Genomic DNA, 18,779 nt, shown 5'->3' on the forward strand with positions numbered 1-18,779 from the left:
ATAGGTTACAGATGGCCATGACGTCAGCAAGCTAATGTAAGCAATGCTAGCCTCCGGGACACACAGCACTGCACAGCAAACAGCAAACAGCACAGCCCAATGGGTGAGAACTGAGGCCCTGACGCATGGAGTCTAAAGAAGTTTCTGGTAAAACTATCCTAGAGAAGGAGTCAGTGACACCAGGAGCAATCTGGGAACCAAGGTGGGAGGAAGCAGGAAGGACAGGGCAGCACTCCTAAAGCTTACATTTAATTTAAGAAACCCTGAAATAGACCTCACCCACTAAAACCACCAAGCAATGACCAGTACAAATAGCCAGTGAAGAGGGACCCAAATGGCTTTTGTCAAATTCACAGTCTTCTGGATTTGAGTCTCAGTATCTTCTTGGAGAAGACACTCAGAATCTGAGGGTAACATTTAGCAAAAAAGAGGCACCATGTTGGGGGGGGATGAACCCCTTCTCTCTCCTTTACCTATCAGAACTGGAGAACCCATTCACGTTGGGCTCCTTGGTTGTGTCTCATTAGGACACCCAGTGATGAATGTTTGCCCATGGTGATGATCATTCATTCACTCATTCATTCATGCCCTGGCCTGTACCAGGTGCTGAGATGGGGATCGGGGAAAGTGGCTACTGGACATGATGCCATGTTGTCCCATTCTTTGAGGAACTTCTGATCAAGGTGGAAGATGAGACTCATATTTATAAAGACAGGAAATAACTGGAAAGTAGCCCTTGGTCAAGAGAACCAGTGGACCCAGTGAATTTCCAGAGGCTGTGTATTGACAACACAAGATCTTCCCTGGCTGGGACTTCCAGGGGTGTCCAGTGATCCCATAAACAAACAATTTGTCTCCTTAGTGAGGTGGTGAGTGCCCTGAAGGCAAAGCCAGGCCTTCTACACCATGCTGTTTCCCCAATGAAATGTACCTGTTCCCCGAATTCCTCTCCCTGCCTGCCCATGGCAGCTCCCCTGTACCTCTTAAGGGCCGACTTCAGTAAACTAGGTAAAACGCTAGAAAGAATCTCTGTCCGTGAGCTAAAAGGCAAAGGGCAGTGGGACCCCAGGCCTCCCAGGGATCATGACAGTGCCCGTGACCTTCCGGAGCGAGCACTGCCTTGCTCTCCTGCCCCAGGTATGCTGGAGTAACATTTCATCTGTCGGGAAACTTCCACCTGTATAACACTCAGGGGAGGGTCACGGGGTGGGGGGCGGGCAGTGGCTGGCTGGGGGGACAGGCAGGGTCCTGAAGGAGCTCTGAAACTCCACTGGCCCATCTGTGGGTGAGACTTTCTCTGGGCCCTTCCATTCACACCGTTTCTACAAACCCCAAAACTCTTGCCTCAAAGAACCAAATCTACCCAAAATATTGGAGGCCCAGGCTTGGCCCTCATTTGGGAAAACTTCCCTACTCACCCAGATGGCGTTTCCTCGAGGACTGAGAGCTGGCTTACATACAGAGGCGGTCACCTGGCACGGAGTCTGGAGTCTCGAGTCTGGAGGCGGGATGAGGCCAGCTTAGCAGCCTGGAGGGGTTGGGGGTCGCGGTTGGCACAGTCCTGATGTAGAATTGACTTAGAAGAAAGTCCATCCTTCTCCTGCCCTCCCCACCCGGCCTGCGGGTGACGGGGACCCAGGAGCCACAGCTGCCCCCACACTGGCCAGCAGTTGCCCCAGTAACAGTGTCCAGCACCCCTTGTTTTGCCTTCCAGCCTGTCACAAAGCCCCTCTTCTCCCTCTCGGGGGGCAGAGCACCAGCCCTCTGCACAGGAGCCCACATCCTTGCAGCCTGGCACAATGGGCTCCCACGGAGTACACAGTGTTTCTCATTGTGGCATAAAATGCCATAAAGTCACAACAAAGACGGAGCCCAGAGCCTTGATGGGCCTGCAGCTTCCTGCCAGGCAGAGAACACAACTGATTGTTTAAAAGCCAGGGGTGAGGCAAGTGGCCAATTAGCACGGCCTTCACCCCCACGGCTTGTAAATGTGATTCTCGAACCCTCAGAATGGGCTTCTGCTGTTCACATCAATTGCCGAAAGGAAGCAAGTCTGCTCCCACGGCCAAATTTAGAAGCCCTGAACCGCCAACGAAGGTGACCTGGCTTCTCTCTGCCCTGCCTTTAGCACGAGGCTAAGCCCCTGCAGGTGCTGAATATCAACACTGCCCTCGGCACCTCTGCCCCTTTAAGGTGATGTGAGGGATTCCCAGAACATTCCCAAGAGCGGGGAATTATACATCTGTTCACAATTGCTTTGGAAAAACAATTCATTTTTCTTTGTCTTCTTTCTCATAGTTGTCAAGAAATTACCCACAATCCAGACCGGAAGAAAATGAAAGTAGGTTTGGGGGGTCAGTCCTGCCATTTTGAGGGTATTTGCTAATTTACTGTTTTTCTGTGACTGGATGGAACTTCATACTGTGGAAGGAAGTAATGACCACCAGCCAGAGGCATAAATAACCCCACAAAGCTTGGGAAAGTCTAGCGGCAGCCGTCAGGGAGTTGAGTCCCAAGTCCACTAGATGCAGAGCAGATAAGGATTTTAATTCATCCTGAAAGCAAGGACAAGGGCCAACTAAAGGGAAGATGGTATCGTCAGGCGGGCACAGGATGACTTGCTGCAGGTTTATTTCCCCTTTTCCTTTGCTGGGATTTTTCCAGCATCCAGTATTTGGGGAGCCTCTTGGGTTATCTTCTAAACCCTGGAAGGGTGCTGGTTAGCCCCTACAGGAAGGGACCCCATTCATTCAGGAGCCAGTGACTGCAATGGATCGTCTCACCACGCGGCCAGGTCAGGTGGGGCCGCAGGATTCACAGGTTGAGCAAGGAAAACAGGTCTCCTGAGAAAGGTCCCCCAAAGGAGGGCAGGACAGCTGTCTTCCAACAGGCTCGTTATCCCATAGAAAACCCAACTGAAGAAAATGTGCTTAATTAAAGCAGGAGGGCTTGCAAGCAGACTCAGGAGGAGCTTCTCCCTCAGCAGGGAGAATAAACATCACAGTGGACTGAGGTGGGTGTGACAATTCCAATTCCAGAAGTTCTTCAGGGGAGAAATCTTACAACTGCCTGCCCTAAGGCAGGTTTAAAGTGAAGAGTGATCCCCACACTGGCTTTGCCATCAGAATCACCTGGGAAATTTACCGAAAGTGCAGATTCCGAGGCCCCTCCTGGAGATTCGAATTCAGACCCTGGGGGGGGCCCCTGGTCATCCCGGCGGAACCCCCAACAGGCCCGCCCGGAGAAGCTGCACGGGCTCAAAGCTCCACAGGGTGGGGCCCAGATGACGACCCTCGAGAAGCCAATTGATTATTCAGGGCACGCAGTGCTGAGAACCCGGGCTGACCGTTCTCAGAGACGCGGGGAGGGGACGCTTCCCTCGGTTCACAAAAGGAGCCCGAGTGCCAGCCCTGGGCGCGACCACGGGGTCCATCCCCGCCGGGTGACGGTCCCGGGGCCCCTCGGGGCCCCCGCCGCCAGGCCCTGTCGCCTGGGCGCACCCGGGGCTGCTGCTCCCCCTCCGGCAGCCGGGAAGGGAGCGAGCGGGAAGGGAGCGGGGAGATCTAGAAAAGACCTTTGTGTCTCGGGGAAAAGCGCCTCTGCGCCTCGCTCGCAGGTCCCAGTGGCGGCCTCCCGCGGCAGCCCCTGCGCCGAAAGGGCGCGGCCGCGAGCCGACCTCGGGGAGCAGCTGGGGGGCCCCCGCGGCTCGGGGCAGGCTCTCGGCGGCGCCCCCTCCCCGCCCCCCGCCCCGGTGGCGCCGGCGGCTCTTCCCGGTCCCGGGAAACCTGCGGCCCGCGCGCCCGGCGGTTCGCATGGGCAGGGGCGACCCCTAGTGCCCAGCGCGGGCCGCTATCGCCCTGCGGTGCCGGGGACCCAGCCTTTCCCCCGGGGGGCGTCCGAGCCCGGGCCGCAGGCAAGACTGCCCTCTCGGGGGGGCAGGAGAAGAGCATCCCTGGGGCGCTGCTTCAAAACGAGTCTCCGCGGAGGAGGCGCGAGGACCGTCCCCGTGAGTGCCTGCGTCGCTCGGAGGCAGATGGTCCCGCTGATCGTCACTTAGCGTCCCTCCTCAGGAAGCGGGGACTGGCTGTAGGATCCGCCCCAAAGTGGGGGCGGCCAGATCTCCCCTGGAACTGTAGGTCTAGGCCCTCTCTACCTGCCGCCAGCCCTGCACCATCCTGGACACGGGTGGAGGCCGCCGAGGTGGAGGAGAGCCCGGCGCAGAGGGACAGTCCTGGCACGTTGGTCAGGGGCAGCTCTGGCCTGGCTTCCCGCCAGGGCCGTGATCGAGAAAAAGCCGGGGCAGCCAGATGCCCACGCCTCCCGGCCTCCCCCTGGCCACACTCTTCTCTGGTCCCCAGCAGCCTGGCATGACTCACCTGGTTGGCAGCCCTTCGTTAAGATGGGTTGTTGCCAGAGCCGAGGCACAGCTGTGACCTGCTGCCCTAGCTCAGCTCAGGTGAAAAGGGAGGAAAAAGACGAAACATCAGGGCCCACCAAGTGGCACAAGGAGACGCCAGCCTCTTTGTGGCTCCGTGGTGCCCCTGCCAACGTTCTCACTGGGGCTCCCCCCTCCCCGGCATCTGGAGCCCACACATGCCACGGGAAGCCCTGAGGTGGAAGCAGCTAGGGCGAGCTCCTGCGCGGGTGTGCCCAAGTCTGACAACTTGCCCCATGGCTCTGTGACCCAGCCCCCTCCCCCGTCACAGCCGCTCCCCAGCTGGCACAGCCAAGTCCAAGGCCTGGGAGGGGAACAGTACCTCCTGTGGCCATCCACACGGGTGTGGACAGGAACAGGCTTGAGGGTCGTCAGGCCAAAGGCTGGGCCGGACCACCTCACCCCCATACACACAGGTCAAGGAAACTAGTTTTGGGGGACAGAACAGGATAGGCGAGGGCCCAGAGGCAGCTCGTGGGCCTGGGGCCTCCCTGTAGCTGAGGTAGAGGCTGAGAGGGTCCTGGTACGATGGGAGCATGTCAATTGCTCCTGCTCTTTGCCCTTCAGTGGTTTCCAGACAGTCCGGGAGCACTCACTCAAGCCAGTGGGAAAAGTATATGGAAAACAAGAGTCTCCCCCAAGAATAAACCCCCCCCCCAGACTCCACCTCCTCCACTTGGACCCCACTGCCTTCCAACTGCCTCTTTGCTCCTCTTCCTCCCATCACATGGCCCTCTACCTCCAGTCGTTTGATGTCTGAAAGATTTCTTAAAGACCTAGGCAAACCCCCTCCCCCCCGATTTCCGTGCCAGGTTAAGGAAAGGGGCAAGCATGTGGGGGCATTACCCTGAGAGGAGGCAGGGCTCCTCCAAGGATTCCGCCTGCAAACCTTTGCTGCCCCAGGTCGGGTGAGGATGTGGACCTAGGAGCTTTTGTTGAGGGGCTTATGGCCCCTCTGTCCTGGCCTGGCTGGAAGCTCGGAGGGGCATTCCAGGATTCCAGAGAGAGCAGCCTCTGTTACTCACACTGTTCTAGGCACTGTGGCGTGCGTGCGTGTGCGTGTGTGTGTGTGTGCATGCGCGCACGCCCAGGGCTGGAGTGGGGGCAGGAGGGGGCACGCCCTCATCGGCGGAGCTCACCGTCCACCATGGCCCTCCAGCCTGAGACACCTCCTTGCCTTCCAGGTTCTGAGCTGGGGGATGGAAATGACAGCAACAGCCCCGTCGTCTAGCAAGGCAGCTGGCCCCCGGAGCTCTGCGAAGACATCTCCCCACAGCCGCTTTTTCTATGTCCCCACGTGCCTCCGTCCTGCCTCCTCTTTACTGAAACTGAAACCACAGTGTTTACAGTTACCATTTTCACCGTGTGCCCCTCCCTCCTTGGGGTCTGGCCTGAGCATTAGGGACAGCAGCAGGGACCCGCGCAGTTCCCGACGGCACAAGCCAGGCAGCCGGGGCTCATTGAGTCCCCGCTGGTGGCCCTGCTGCCCCCCCCCCCATGGCCAGAAGCCCCAGGCGCCCGGCAGCCCCTGACCCCTTGCACGGGGCGCCTGTTCAGGCCTCCCTCCACCCTGAGTGGAATCAGGCCGCATCTTCAATAAAATGACTTTATTCACCCAGCTTCCTTTTGTGCTTTTTTTTTTTAGTCTCCACACTACTCTCCTATTTACACCCTAGGGCCCAAAGACCAGATCAAGATGTGAGGGTAGAAAAAAAAAAAAAAAAGGTCAGGGGTGCCTGGGTGGCTCAGTCGGTGAAGCGTCCTGACTCTTGATCTCAGCCCAGGTCTTGATTTCAGGGTCGTGAGTTCAAGCCCTGCATTGGGCTCCGTGCTGGGCCTGGACCTACTTTAAAAAAAAAAAAAAAAGGTCCGGGAAGGTTAGTGAGAAAACTGAGTGTTTGTGTGCGTATGAGAGAGAGGCAAAGATAAGTCAAAAAATAAGGATGGAGGGAATGAAGTACTGATAGATGCAAAAACATGATGCTGAGTGAAGGAAGCCAGACACCAAGATCAACATAGTGTATGATTCGATTTACACGCAATTTCTAGAAAAGGCAAAACTATAGAGACAGATCAGTGGTTGCAGGGTTGGGACTAGGAGAAGAGACTGCCTGCGAATGGGCTCAGGAGGATCTGGCTGATTACGCTGCTGTACCACTGGATCGTGGGGAAGCTTCTCCGACCAGATAAATTTACTGAAGCTCACTGAACTGTGCCCTCACAGTGGGTGAGCTCTATGGTGTAACTGTAGGCTGTGCCTCAATAAATTTTCTTTAAAAATGGAGGAAGGGACAGAGAATGAGAGAGAGGAGGGACAGAAAGGGATAATGAAGAGAAAGAGGGGCTTCTCCCTCCCACCTTCAAGACCAGGAGGGGACATTGCAGATTTTGCTGCAAAGAGGATTTCGCCCGAGATGAACAGTGTTGCCAACAGGGTTTTAGGAAGTCTGGACTTGATTGAAGTCCCTCAAAATCTTGTCCATCCCTGACATGCTCCACATTTAAAGTGACTCCATTCCTGCAAACTGGTGGATCTAGCCAGACAGCCTAGCTCCAAGATCCAAGAGCAAAGCAAAAGGATGCTCTTGAATGTTAACAGAACCTACGAGAGCCATTCCAGTCGAAAATATCTCCCTGATGTAAAAAACAACAACAACAACAACAACAACAACAACGAAACCCCCCCTAAAATCTTAAATTCTTCCATTCACAAATGCAGCCCCAAGCCCTAATCATTCTATGCGAAAATGGGCCTTTATTTTTCAACCGGATTCTAAGGTTGACTGAAGATGAAAGATTTGTCCAGGAGCCAACACTGAGAAATGTCTAAGAAGGAACAATGCATATTTAAAACTAAGTTGTATAGACAGCTTGATGGAATCCGAGGTGGCCCTAGAAATGTTCTGACAAGCCAAGTCTGCTATAAAATGTGACAGTGTTTGAGGTAGCTATCCTGAGACCCATCCAGGTTCCCGTCAGCCAATTTGGGTTGTTGAAAACGATTTCAACAGTTGACCCAGGAAACCAGGAGTGCCTCCTCAGAGATCTGGGGGTGGAAAGAGAGACACCACAGAACTGATGTCTACCCACACCATTAATTCTACATTACGATGGCCCAGGGGCCCACTGATGGGGCTTCTCATGGCCCGAGGTGCCCAAAGAATCAAGTCGCATTTATTAAAAGACCCTGGGGAAGAGGACTACCTTGCCCCTTTCTAACTGAGTAAATACTGCCAGAGTCTATTAGAGGTTGAGACCCAGTGGATGGAACATGAGTATTTTTTAAAAAGTCTTTGGCTTCATTGTGACCCTCAAACATGTATCAACCATCATCATATGCCAGGTTGTGAGGACACATGACAAATGCATGACGCCTACCCCCGAGGAGTATAGTCTTATTGGGGCAACAGATCATATATAGAAAAAGTCAAATCAAGGTAATATGAACCCACAGATGCCACTTATAAAGCACTTTCTATAAGCTGGGCCTAGGGACCCACAATAAGCTTGTGAGGCACATATTAACTCCGTGTTACATGAGAGGAAACCTGAATTAGGGTTCTCCAGAGAAACAGAACCGGTAGGATATATTTATAAATATGTAGAAAGAGATTTATTATGAAGGATTGGCTCACGCAGTTATGGAGGCTGAGAAGCCCCACCACCTGCCATCTGTGAGCTAAAGTCCCGGGTAAGCCTGTGATGTCGTTCCAGTTCAAACCTACAGGCCTGAGAAGCAGGGAGCCAACACTCTGAGTCCCAGCCCAAGTCTGAAGGCCCAAGAACCAGGAGAGCTGATTCTCCAGGGCAGGAGAAGATGGATGTCCCCACTCCAGCAGAGAGAAAAATTCACCCTTCCTCTGCCTTTTTGTTGTACTCAGGCCCTCAACAGATTGGGGAATGCCCACCCACCCTGGGGAGGGAGATACTCTTTACTCAGGCTACCCATTCAAATGCTAATCTCTTCTGGAAACACCCTCACGGATGCACCCAGAAATAACGCTTTTCCAGCTTATCTGGGCATCCAAATGGACCCATAAAATTAACCATCACAAACCTAACCTCAAGCAAGTTATGTGATGTGCCCAAGTTTACAAGGTGAAGTCAGTCTGGTGGCCAAGGCCACGCTCCTGGCCTGCCTGAGAGAGAGGGTAACATCCTTAACCAACTCCAGAAGTTGGGAATGGGTGGTCACCAGAGCCCCTGGCGGGGAGGGCTTGGGGAGGAGACACAAAAGGGCAAAAGAAGGGCATCTCTGCATGAACCAGCAGGGACGTTCAATGACCAAGGACCAGGTCCCAGGACACGCCACAGAACTTAGAGGTGCCGGGGAAGAAAGGGGAGAACATTGACTGGATCAGAAAGCCTTAGCAGAGCAGGATTTCCTGGAAACAGCTAAAACCAAACTCATGCCATCTGCTGCTATATCAGAAGATAGTCATTTTTTTGCATGGAGCGCCAGCGACAAATCCATTTCAAGGGGTGGGGGACGCCTGCTCACGCTTAGCTCCTCTCCTCCCTCGAGGGCTGGCAGCCTGCCTGCTTTTCTGGACAAGGAGGGACTGCAATCTACAGCTCAAGTGGTGCCGACCCTGGTGGGAGTCAGGATCCAAGTCAGCCCTTTCCTGGGGCCTCTTGGCAGCCCTGGCCCCTAAGATAAAGGCCTGAACGTCTGGGCACTTTCATCTCCTTGTCCCCCCTCTAGGCCCCTCCCTATTTCCTCTCCTTTTCTCCTTTCCTCCGCCTGCCCCCCTTTCTCCGGGTCCGCCCTCCAGACACAATGCTCTACCTTGTGCCTGTAACACGCTCAAGCGCTGGTGCTCAAGGCAGCTTGGCAGGGCTCAGCCGGCCCTGTTCCAGGAAAGCCATGTGGTGTGGCTGGCTGGCTCCTCACCCCTGCCGCCTCACAGTGTTGCCCACTGGGCCAGGCCGGCTCTGCCAGGACACCTGGGAGGAGGCCATCTCTGCCTTGACAAGGAGAGGTGGTGAGCAGGCCTGACACTGTTCTCCCGTTCATTCATGGCTCTAGTGAGCTGTCACTGAGCATCCTGGGGGCCAGAGCTGAGCCAGCTTAGCCCTGCAAGTGAAGGTTGGCCTTGGTGCCGGGCATACCATGCCCTCTGCCAAAGCCCACCGGGCTGGGTCTCAGGGCATCTTACCCCCAGCAAGGATGGTCGCAGAGGAGTGCTTAATGTTTACCGAACTGAAACGAGCAGAAGGGCAGGAGGCTGTGTACCCCACTAGAACCAGCACTATCCCGGAATCAGAGGCAAATGGCAACCCCCCCAAGCCCCCCCACCCACCCTGGCCCAGAGCCTTCCTCCTGCCCCGACAGAGAGCTGCCAGAGCATCCCCTTACCCTCCTCTGGGCAGCTCCCAAGCAGAAAGGCTCAGAACAAGGTTTATGGGGGCCCCCCAGGTGCCTGTGAAGCTGTCTGAAATGCTTTTGGGTGGGGAGCGGGGCTCTGGTGGGGACGACAGCCACGTGAGGGATGGGAAGGAGAGCCAGGACAGGTATTTCTGGAATGATTTAAACCTCTGGACACTCACCATCACTACCCCCAGGCAGCACTAGGCATCTGCGTCCTCGGCTTCCTCGGCTGCTCCCCCCACCCCCAGGGATCCCGTGCCCCTGCCTTCACCCCCAGCTTCGCTTCTCTCCTAGGGCAAGGGTCAGCGACGCGCTTCCCAGAGGGCCTGTGCCCCAGGGGGCTCCCTGCGGCCTGGTGGAGCTGTCTTTTGAGCTGCAGACAATGGCAGCGCACTTAACTCACAAAGGGAGCCGTGTCCCAATTTGGAGAGCAAATCACTTCAGGGTGAAGTGGGTTAATCATTAAGGAACCCCCCCTCCATGGGATTGGGGCTCCCTCCCAAAGTGACCAGATCCGTCCACAGGGCCCTGCTGCTGCCCGTCAGGAAATCCGCTGCTGGGGCTGCAGGGGGGAGAGATCGTGAGAAGGACCTCCAGCTCCGCCTCAGTCATGGATTCACCAGCCCCCCCCCCACCCCCCGGGGCTCCCTGGCTCAAAAACGGGCACCCCATTTACCCTGCTGTCCAGGCCAAAAGCCCTGGACTTCTCGATGTGTATCTTTTCGTACCGTTTAGGTTTAGGCCTTGAACCACGTGGTGGTATTACCTATTCAGAACAATAGAAACTTGTTTTAAAAAAATCACAAATGAGGTGGGTGCCTGGGTGGCTCAGTCGTTGAGCGTCTGCCTTCGGCTCAGGTCATGATCCCAGGGTCCTGGGATCAAGTCCCGCATCGGGCTCCCTGCTCAGCGGGAAGCCTGCTTCTCCCTCTCCCACTCCCCCTGCTTGTGTTCCCTCTCTTGCTGTGTCTCTCTCTGTCAAATAAATAAATAAATAAATCTTAAAAAAAAAAAAAATCACGAATGAGGTAAAGCACGTGTGCAACACACGTGTGCGTCCAGAATGTGACCACTGCCGAGGTCCACACCACCGTCCTCAGGGGACAGCTGGATTAGGACTTCCTACTAGACTTGATCAACATCCATACTCTCCACCACGGCCTTCACGGCCTGGGGCACTGGGGCAATCCGGCTTGTCCTCGCTCCCCTTCCCCACCGTCCAGCCAGCCTGGCCTTGCTGGGCCTCAGCAGCACAGGGACCACCACGGTGGGGGCCCCCCACCACGCGCCCCCCTGCCGCCACCTGCCGAGATGTTTGCATCGATCACTCCCTCCCTTCTTCAGGTTCATCTCACTTCCCCTGCCGAGACCCTGCCCCACCTCCCAGCCCAAACTAACAGCCCCTCCCCAGGCCCGTTTCGGCCTTCCCCACAGCACCTCGCAGGACTGGCAGAGTTGTCCGTCACTTCCTAGCAGAACCTTCTCTTTGCTGGCTGCTCGGTCTCCAGCTCCGAGGTCCTGAGTGAATACTGCTGGGAGGGACGTCCCGAGAGGACCTGCCCTGAGCCCAAACTCCGCAAGGACAAATCCGCGCTTGCTCACAGCTCAGAGGCAGGTAGGACGGCAACCCCCCTCCCCACCGCCCCCGCCCAGGGCTGACCGGGGCACCTCGAACGCTCCCCTGGGAACCACAGCCCCCAAATAACAGTAGCACTTACTGCATGAGCGCGGAGCCTCTGGGCCCACTGCTTGGCACAGATGATCTCATTTAATCCTCAAATAGCCTTAAAGCAACCCCAGGAAGTGCGTCCCCTCATCTCGCACATGGTGAAAGGTGAGCTAAGCTGCCCAAGCGCACACAGCTGTCACCCACACACTCATCCCCAGTCACAGCGAACATGGGGAGCAGGCCCAGAAAGGCAAGGGCCCAGAAGAAGAGACCAGAGTGCAGAGCGTCTCTGCAGGGCCCAGAGATAGAAGCAAAATGGAGGACTGCAGAAGGAACACACGACTCGAGCTCCACACACGACATTTATCTCTGAGGCGGTGTGAGGAACAAGGCTGACAACAGAACAAAGCCGAAACCCTTCTCTCTCAAGCCTCTTAAAGGTGTTTTATTTGTTTGCTTTTCTTTTTTTTCCACAATAATGGCACATTAAAAAAAATTAAGAACTACAGAAAAGGACCATGTCTTTGAGTCTGTGTTCACATTGTCCCGCGCCCCATGGCACAGGGACTGGCCGTCGCCCCAGCCTGGGCGGGGGTCCCGGCCTCTTGGAAAGGCACTGAGTCAGCGCCCTGGGACTGGGCCCCTCCAGGAGCTCGGGCACTGTTCCTCGGGGCCCCACTAGAGGGCGGTCTCCTGCTTCTGGGCCCCCCAGGACTCTGGCAACCCCCTCCCCTCTCTCTTCCAACCAGAGGCAGGAGCTAGAAACGTTAGGGAACTTACTTTGGTCCCCACAGGGGACTCTTTAGGGACAGAGCCCTCCCCCAACCAGCAGGAGATGACACCTTAGCCCGGTTACCCCCTGGGGGTCAGGGTGTCTCTCCCAGTCCTGTTTCCAGCCCAGCTGACACCCCAGTGGGGCCCTAGTTCTCAGGCCCAAGCCAGGCCCCTCCTCCATGCCCCATGGGCCACCGCAGCCGGCACAGGAATGACAGATGCTTGGCCGCCTCAGCTGACACCCACCGTGAGCCACAGGCTCCCCAAACCCTGGGGCCCTGGCTCAGAAGGAAGGGCTGCATGAGAAGCAGGGGGACGGAAGGGGGAGAGGGTCTCAGAGCCAAGGCTGCCAGGAAGGACAGAAGGAACAGAGGCTGGCTGAGGGCTCAGGGGAGGGTCCTCGGGCTCTGCAATGAGGAGGGGGTCCTGGGGCATGGGTCAGCAGGCCTGGGCAGGGGGGCCTGGGGAGAAAGGGGCAGAAAGAGGCTCCCGTCCTGCTTCTGGTCACTGTGGGGACACAGGCCCAGGTGACAAGACCTTAGCCCCCCCCCCAAAGGGAAACACCACTCTGCACTCAGCCAGGTCTCAGCCCAGCCCTCATGGGAGGAGGGACCCCACCAGCCAGGCCCTGATCAGCCCCAGCTCCCAACAGTGGCTCCCAAAGGCACCCCTCCATAGGCCACCTGGACTGGCAGCTGGTGGGGGGCCCGGCTGACCCAGGGCCCGGCCTCCCCATTCCTCCTGTGCCCACCCTGCCCACCGCCCTTGGCTCTACTCCTGCTGCTCATTCATTTCCATGTCAGACACCAGAATGTTCTTCTCGGTGGCCTCGCCGGGGCCCGAGGCGCTGCGGCTGTAGCGGGCGCCCTCGAAGGTCCCACGCTCGGCGCTCTGTCGCCGCCGGTAGAGAATCAAGGCTGCGGTCAGCAGGGCCCCGAGCAGCAACACCGCCATCAGCACCACCACAAGGGCGGCCGGGTTCTCGGGGAGCGCTGCTGCAGCAAGCCCAACATTCAGTGGGGAGGCTGTGCCCCCCCCGGTGCGCCCCCCACCCCCTGCTGCCCCCCGCCCGCCCCCCGGTTGCACCCCGCTGCCCCCTGGCTGCACCCCCGCCTGCCCCCCGGTTGCACCCCGCTGCCCCCTGGCTGCACCCCCACCCGCCCCCACCTGCCCCCGGCTGCCCCCCAGCTACTCCCCCGCTGCCCCCCGCTGCCCCCCGCTGCCCCCTGGCTGCACCCCCGCCCGCCCCCCGGTTGCACTCCCGCTGCCCCCTGGCTGCACCCCCGCCCACCCCCGGCTGCCCCCCAGCTACTCCTCCACTGCACCCCCGCTGCCCCCCGCCGCCCCCCGCCTGCACCCCTGCTGCCGCCCTCGCTGCCCCCCCCACGGCCCCCCCGCTGCCCGGCATGCTGGGCCAACGCCAAGGCGGGAGAGGACTCATCTCAGCCCTGCCTGGGACTCACCTGATGGCGAGAAGCTGCTCTCCTCAGCTGCAAGGAAGAGGGGGGGACCCGTTAATAACTGAAGACGTGATAGTAATAATAAGCAAGCAGAGAGCACTTCCTGAGTGCCAGCCGCTTGATTAGCCCATTTGATCTCATAGGTACATTATTACCCTCATTTTGCAAATGAAGAAACTGAGGCCATCGACTTTAAGGAACTTGCCCAAGGTCACAGAGTTGGTAAGTGGTTTACCCTGTCCATGCCCTTAACCGCTACAAAATGACGGGTTTGCTGTCTAGTTTGGAAATTTGTAGGAAGGGCCGGTCCCTCCTACAGACCCGTTTATCCCAGGGGAGGGTCCCGGCGGCCCCGGGGCCTGTCTCTTCGTGCCCTCCCATCCGCTGGGTCAGGGCAGAATGAGACGCCAGCCCCTGGCCCAGGCCCAGCACCGGCTGCGCGGGGGCGGCAGGAGGCCGAGCGGCGTGTCCGCCCGGCGCTCACCTCGCGGGAGCTTGCAGACGACACCCATGGTAATGTTGGTGCAGGCGCCGGGGCGCCAAAGCCCGCTGCTGCTCTGGATCCAGTAACAGCTGTTGTGGCTCAGCATGCTGGGGCCCAGGCCAGGGGATCCCCAGTTGGAGTAGTTCACAGCTGTGTTGTCCTGCCAGACCAGGGTGCCTCCTACGGGAACGCAGACATCGAGGGGGCGTGCGGGAGAGGAGAGGAGGAGGAGCAGGTGCCGGTGGGAGAGAGCAGGCCTGTTCTCCAACGGATTCTCACCTCCCGCAAGTCCCCACCCCCACCAAGCCCTGGTGGAAGGCGTCCCCCCCAAACCCCTGAGGCTTCACCCTCCTTCCCGATGCCACACAAGGGGTACCCACCTTTGGGGTTGAAGTTCATGCCCAGCCAGGCACCCCGACTCTGGCCCTCAGAGCTCTGCAGGTGCTCCCAGACAAACACGTTCTCCATCTCGTCCAGAATGGACAGGACCGCCCCACCCGCTGGACACAAGGGAGGCCCACATCAGGATGACAGTGGTCCCCCTGGGGTAGCAGAGGACCCCCCCCCCCCGAGAGAGGCCCCAGCCTGAGTGGAGGGTGGTGCGGAGTGCACATCTGTGTGTGGGTGCCCGTAGGTCCGGGGTTACTGACGTGTGATGCCACACGTGGGCTCTGTGAATTGGAAACTGATGGGGCGCTTCCGTGTGACAGCTGCCTGTGGGTGGGGTGCAGCACGGGGACTGCGTTCCGGGAGCCTCTAAGCGCCCACGACAGGGGTCACCGCCTGAAATGACCCCGTGGGGGCTCTGGCCTGCACTGGCCCACCTCTCTGGCAGCGCTGCAGCGCCTCCTTGTGGCCCAGCAGCAGCTCCATGTGGAAGGAGTAGCAGTGCTCCCGGAAGGGGATCCACGCCGAGTCGGCCAGCCCTTGGGGACAGCTGCCGTGGTAGCTTATTCTTCGGGGAGGAGGGGGCCCTGTGGGGAGGGGAGGGGTGCAGGATTGAGGAAGTGGCCCAGAGTGCTCCCCGGGACAGCCTACACCCTGCCCACCCCTCGACCCCACTCACCGCTGTTCGCGCCGCAGACAGCCCCCTGCAACTTGGTGTCGCAGCTGGCGGTGCGCCAGGCCCCGTCCACGTCCACGTAGGCGCAGCCCCCTGGCTGCTGGGGCTCCCCGTCCTGCCAGCTCATGTAGCTCAGCGGCTCCTCCGAGACCCAGGAGTAGCGCCGGGAGCCCTGGGCACGAGGGGGCCGTCAGGGTGGGAGGAAGGGGGCAGGCGGTAGTGGGGGGGGGGGGACAGAGGCAGGTAAGGTAAGGCAAGGAGTCAGGAGGAGACCGGGGCGGGGGGGGTCGGCAATCGGGGGAGCGGTCCCGGCCCACCTCCTCACTGGCCAGCCCGATCCAGAGTGGGGTGCGCAGCCCTCGGGCGGCCTGCGTAAGGAAGGCCTGGGTGTAGGGGTCCGGCACGCGGGCCAGGCTGGTGTTGCGGCTCTCACACAGCAGGAGGGCGTCCTGCCAGCGAAGAGGCTTCTGCAGCAGCCGGAAGGTGCCGTTGAGGTAGGAGAGCTCAGTGCCGGGGGCAGGGGGCGACGCTGCTGGGGATGGGCTCAGGGAAGGGTCTACAGGGAAGGGGGCAGGGCTCAGGCCGGGCTCTGCCCCCCTCACCCCATTCCCAGGCATGAAGCTGGGGGAATCACTAGACATTGGGCAGAGACTAGGTCTCCAGTGGGCCCAGCGCCTGGCACAGATGGACAGTGTTTGCCTCTGTTACTAGAAACATTCTTGCCGAGCCACAGAGGAAGCGGCCTTGACCTACTCCCACCCCAGGAACCCCTGTAGAACAGGCACGGAGCCACGGGGGCCTCAGACGCACAACTTCAGGTTCCCTGACACCAGGCATGCCCGGTGTCTGGCTGCCCCTGGTCAGCCCCCCAGGCCCCCAAATCTCCCTCCTGAGATCCCTCGATCCTCACTGCCTTTCCCTCTGATTGGCACCCGGTCTTCTTCCCAAGCAGATAGTGGACTCTGGGGGTGACCCAAGGGACCCCCTGAGGTCAGGGACCGTGTTTCGTCATTCCTCGCAGCAAGACCCACAGCATCGGGCCCGTGCGGATGTTCCCAAGTTCACGGCTGACGCCTACCTGTGCCCTTCTGGCAGATGAAGCCGTGTGTCTCCTCCGTGCAGCTCCGATCGTCCCAGCGGCCAGTGAAGTGAGCGGACGGGCTGTGCAGGACCACTGCACAGCTGGTCTGGGGGGAGGGAGCCGCTCAGAGGAGCCCCGGCAGCTCTGCCCTGTGCCACTGCCCCCAGAGGGCTGCCCTCTGAGCAAAGAGGCTGGAAGAGGGGAGACCCTGGGAGTGAAGGCGAGGGCCGCGGGTTCCGGGGCGGGGAGCAGAGCGAGGGGCCTCCTCACCGGTATGTTGCTGCCAGGAGCAGGGCTAGGGCCAGAGGGCTCCCCAGGGGCCCAGTTGGTATACAGCAGAGGTTCCTGCTCCACCCACTGGAAGTCCTTCTGAGAGGCATGGAGGCCAATCCAAAGGTCAAAGGTCACATTGGGCAGGCCGGCCGTGATGAATGCTACAGTCCCCCCAGAAGAGAGGGTTATGAGCAACAGGACAGCCCCTTCCCCGCTCTGCTCTAGCCATTTTTGGGGGGGGAGAGGGGCTGTGTCAGAGGATACTGGGGCCTTCCCATGCGCTGGCCCTACCTTGCTCTAAAGGGTTTGCAATGGTGACCAGTTGGGCCTCTTGCTGCTCACAGGAGAACTGTGCCTCTGACCACTTCACACGGTCCTGGGGGTCCTGGCCCTGGATTCGGAAACACTGGGGCGGAGGGGAAGGCGTGATGTCCAGCTCCACCGCCCCGTCCCACAAACCCAGAAACTGCTGTGTAGCCCTCAGCGGCAGGCCCTGGGGAGGCTTCGAGGGCCGTGAAGACAACAGAACAGGACCAGGACATCCGGGGCTCCTCGAGCCTCTCAGCCTGGCACAGCACATTCACGTCCACCTGCCGACGCTCAGGGGGAGTCTGTAAGTGGCCGGACGTCCTTAGGCCACCAAACGATCTACTACCTATGACGAGAGCCCCTGGGCCATGCGCGGGGACAAGGTCTATCTCGATTTCAGCTAAACGCCTTCCCAAGTGTTGCCTGAAATCTGTTACTTGTCCTGTGAACTTAATGTTCATCCATACAACACTCTTATCTTCATGTCTGAATGATCTTTGTTAGGCAGCAGCTGGGTGGGAAATCTCTCAAGTGAAGACTATTTGAAAATGAATGATTTCCAGTGATTTCCCTCCTGAGTGCGATGGGGAAGAAAGAAAGGAAGGAAGCTTTGGAGTCACAAAGAGGGCCAGGGAGCAGGTGCAGGTCAGGTTCCAGATCTGACTTAACCTTTCTGTAAAATGGGTGGGAATAAAAATATCTGTCTTTTGGGGTCATGTTAAGAGTTAAAGAGAACAGTGCATGACACGAGAGTAAGTGCTTACACAAGGGGATGCTCTTACTATGGGGATGAGTTCTAGCATCAGCTTTCTGATGTCAGATTTGGGGTAGAAAACTGTAAACCCGGAAATAATGCAAGAGTTTGGGAGAGGTTTATCACAAAGCCCTTGCATTTCATTTCACAGAAGTAGTTCAGAGCTACTCTGAGGCCTCCTTTAAATAACTAGTAAAATTAGTCATAAAATTAGAACCAGCAAGGTCACATCACATCAGCAGCGAAAGAGAAGAAGTATCAGCTCAGTCCAGCAAACAGTCGGGGCCTCCCTACCATGTGCAAGTGTATTAGGTGGTATGTCCAGGGCCAGGGGCCCTGCCCTCCAGGAGCTTAAAGCTAGGGGGAGAGGTGGGCCTTCACTCTCTCTCCCTACATCCAAATGCTATAGGGCTGTAACAGAGGGCAGAGACCTAGTAAAGCAAGGTGTCTGGGGCCAGGTAGTGAAGGGACAGACAGCCTCGCATACTTCAAAGGCTTCTGACAGGGGAGTAACTGGTATCTTTACAATGATGCTGACACATCAAGAAGGAGACCAAGTACATATATACCATATATTCTGTTTTATATCTGGTGGAAGAAGCCACGAGAATAAATTTTTGGAAAAATGTGATGACATGAGAAAAATGCTCAAAATAGAACACTGAGAAAGAAAAGCTGGATACAAAATCGTGTTATGTAGTATGATCTCAATTAGGTGCAAAAAGGCAGGAAGCAGAGTAACAAATGTTAATAGGGGTTATTTCTGGAAATAAGGATGAGTGAGTTGTATTTTCTTTCTTTCTGTTTTTTCCCAAGTTGTAATAATAGACGTGTTACTTTTTTTTTTTTTTAAGGTCGAAAAGATACAATATTCACTTGAATATTCTGAAGACAGTAAGAGCTCCATGACACTAAGGGGCTGGCTACCCTCCAACGCAGGACAAAGATTTACGGATTATATGAGCTAGTGTTAACTAATCTAATCCTCACAATCCGGCTCAGTGGTTTTATCGCAAAGAAAGCACGGATCGGGGCTCAGACTCGTGATGCCAGCATTAACAAGAAAATAGTGCTCCTCTCTTCCTGGGACAAGCTCTTGTCAGCCA

The 18,779-nt window shown here is 57.6% G+C and overlaps 2 protein-coding genes across 5 annotated transcripts in view; one reads left to right on the forward strand and one right to left on the reverse strand.

Moving 5' to 3' along the window:
• Positions 1 to 2,373, forward strand: part of MARCHF10 (membrane associated ring-CH-type finger 10) — a 39,448-nt gene extending 37,075 nt beyond the window's left edge. Inside the window, exon 6 of the mRNA XM_035026361.1 lies at positions 2,299 to 2,373. Coding sequence (XP_034882252.1) covers positions 2,299 to 2,373 — 75 coding nt within the window. The remainder of the gene's footprint in view (positions 1 to 2,298) is intronic.
• Positions 2,374 to 11,950: 9,577 nt separating this feature from the next.
• MRC2 (mannose receptor C type 2) overlaps positions 11,951 to 18,779 on the reverse strand; it is a 56,160-nt gene continuing 49,331 nt past the window's right edge. For 3 of the 4 annotated variants that reach the window (XM_035026329.1, XM_035026332.1, XM_035026333.1), the window contains 10 exons: positions 16,902 to 17,016; positions 16,608 to 16,771; positions 16,335 to 16,443; positions 15,574 to 15,812; positions 15,260 to 15,428; positions 15,018 to 15,167; positions 14,574 to 14,693; positions 14,194 to 14,373; positions 13,713 to 13,739; positions 11,951 to 13,244 (listed from right to left, as the gene is read on the reverse strand). In XM_035026329.1, the coding sequence (XP_034882220.1) occupies positions 13,021 to 13,244; positions 13,713 to 13,739; positions 14,194 to 14,373; positions 14,574 to 14,693; positions 15,018 to 15,167; positions 15,260 to 15,428; positions 15,574 to 15,812; positions 16,335 to 16,443; positions 16,608 to 16,771; positions 16,902 to 17,016 (1,497 nt within the window). In that variant the 3' untranslated portion in view covers positions 11,951 to 13,020. The remainder of the gene's footprint in view (positions 13,245 to 13,712; positions 13,740 to 14,193; positions 14,374 to 14,573; positions 14,694 to 15,017; positions 15,168 to 15,259; positions 15,429 to 15,573; positions 15,813 to 16,334; positions 16,444 to 16,607; positions 16,772 to 16,901; positions 17,017 to 18,779) is intronic. The other variant, XM_035026331.1, reaches the window with a different exon arrangement.

The sequence above is a fragment of the Mirounga leonina genome, unplaced genomic scaffold (genome assembly GCF_011800145.1).
Source record: "Mirounga leonina isolate KUSES-001 unplaced genomic scaffold, KU_Mleo_1.0 Mir_197, whole genome shotgun sequence".
NCBI classification, from domain to species: Eukaryota; Metazoa; Chordata; class Mammalia; order Carnivora; family Phocidae; genus Mirounga; species Mirounga leonina.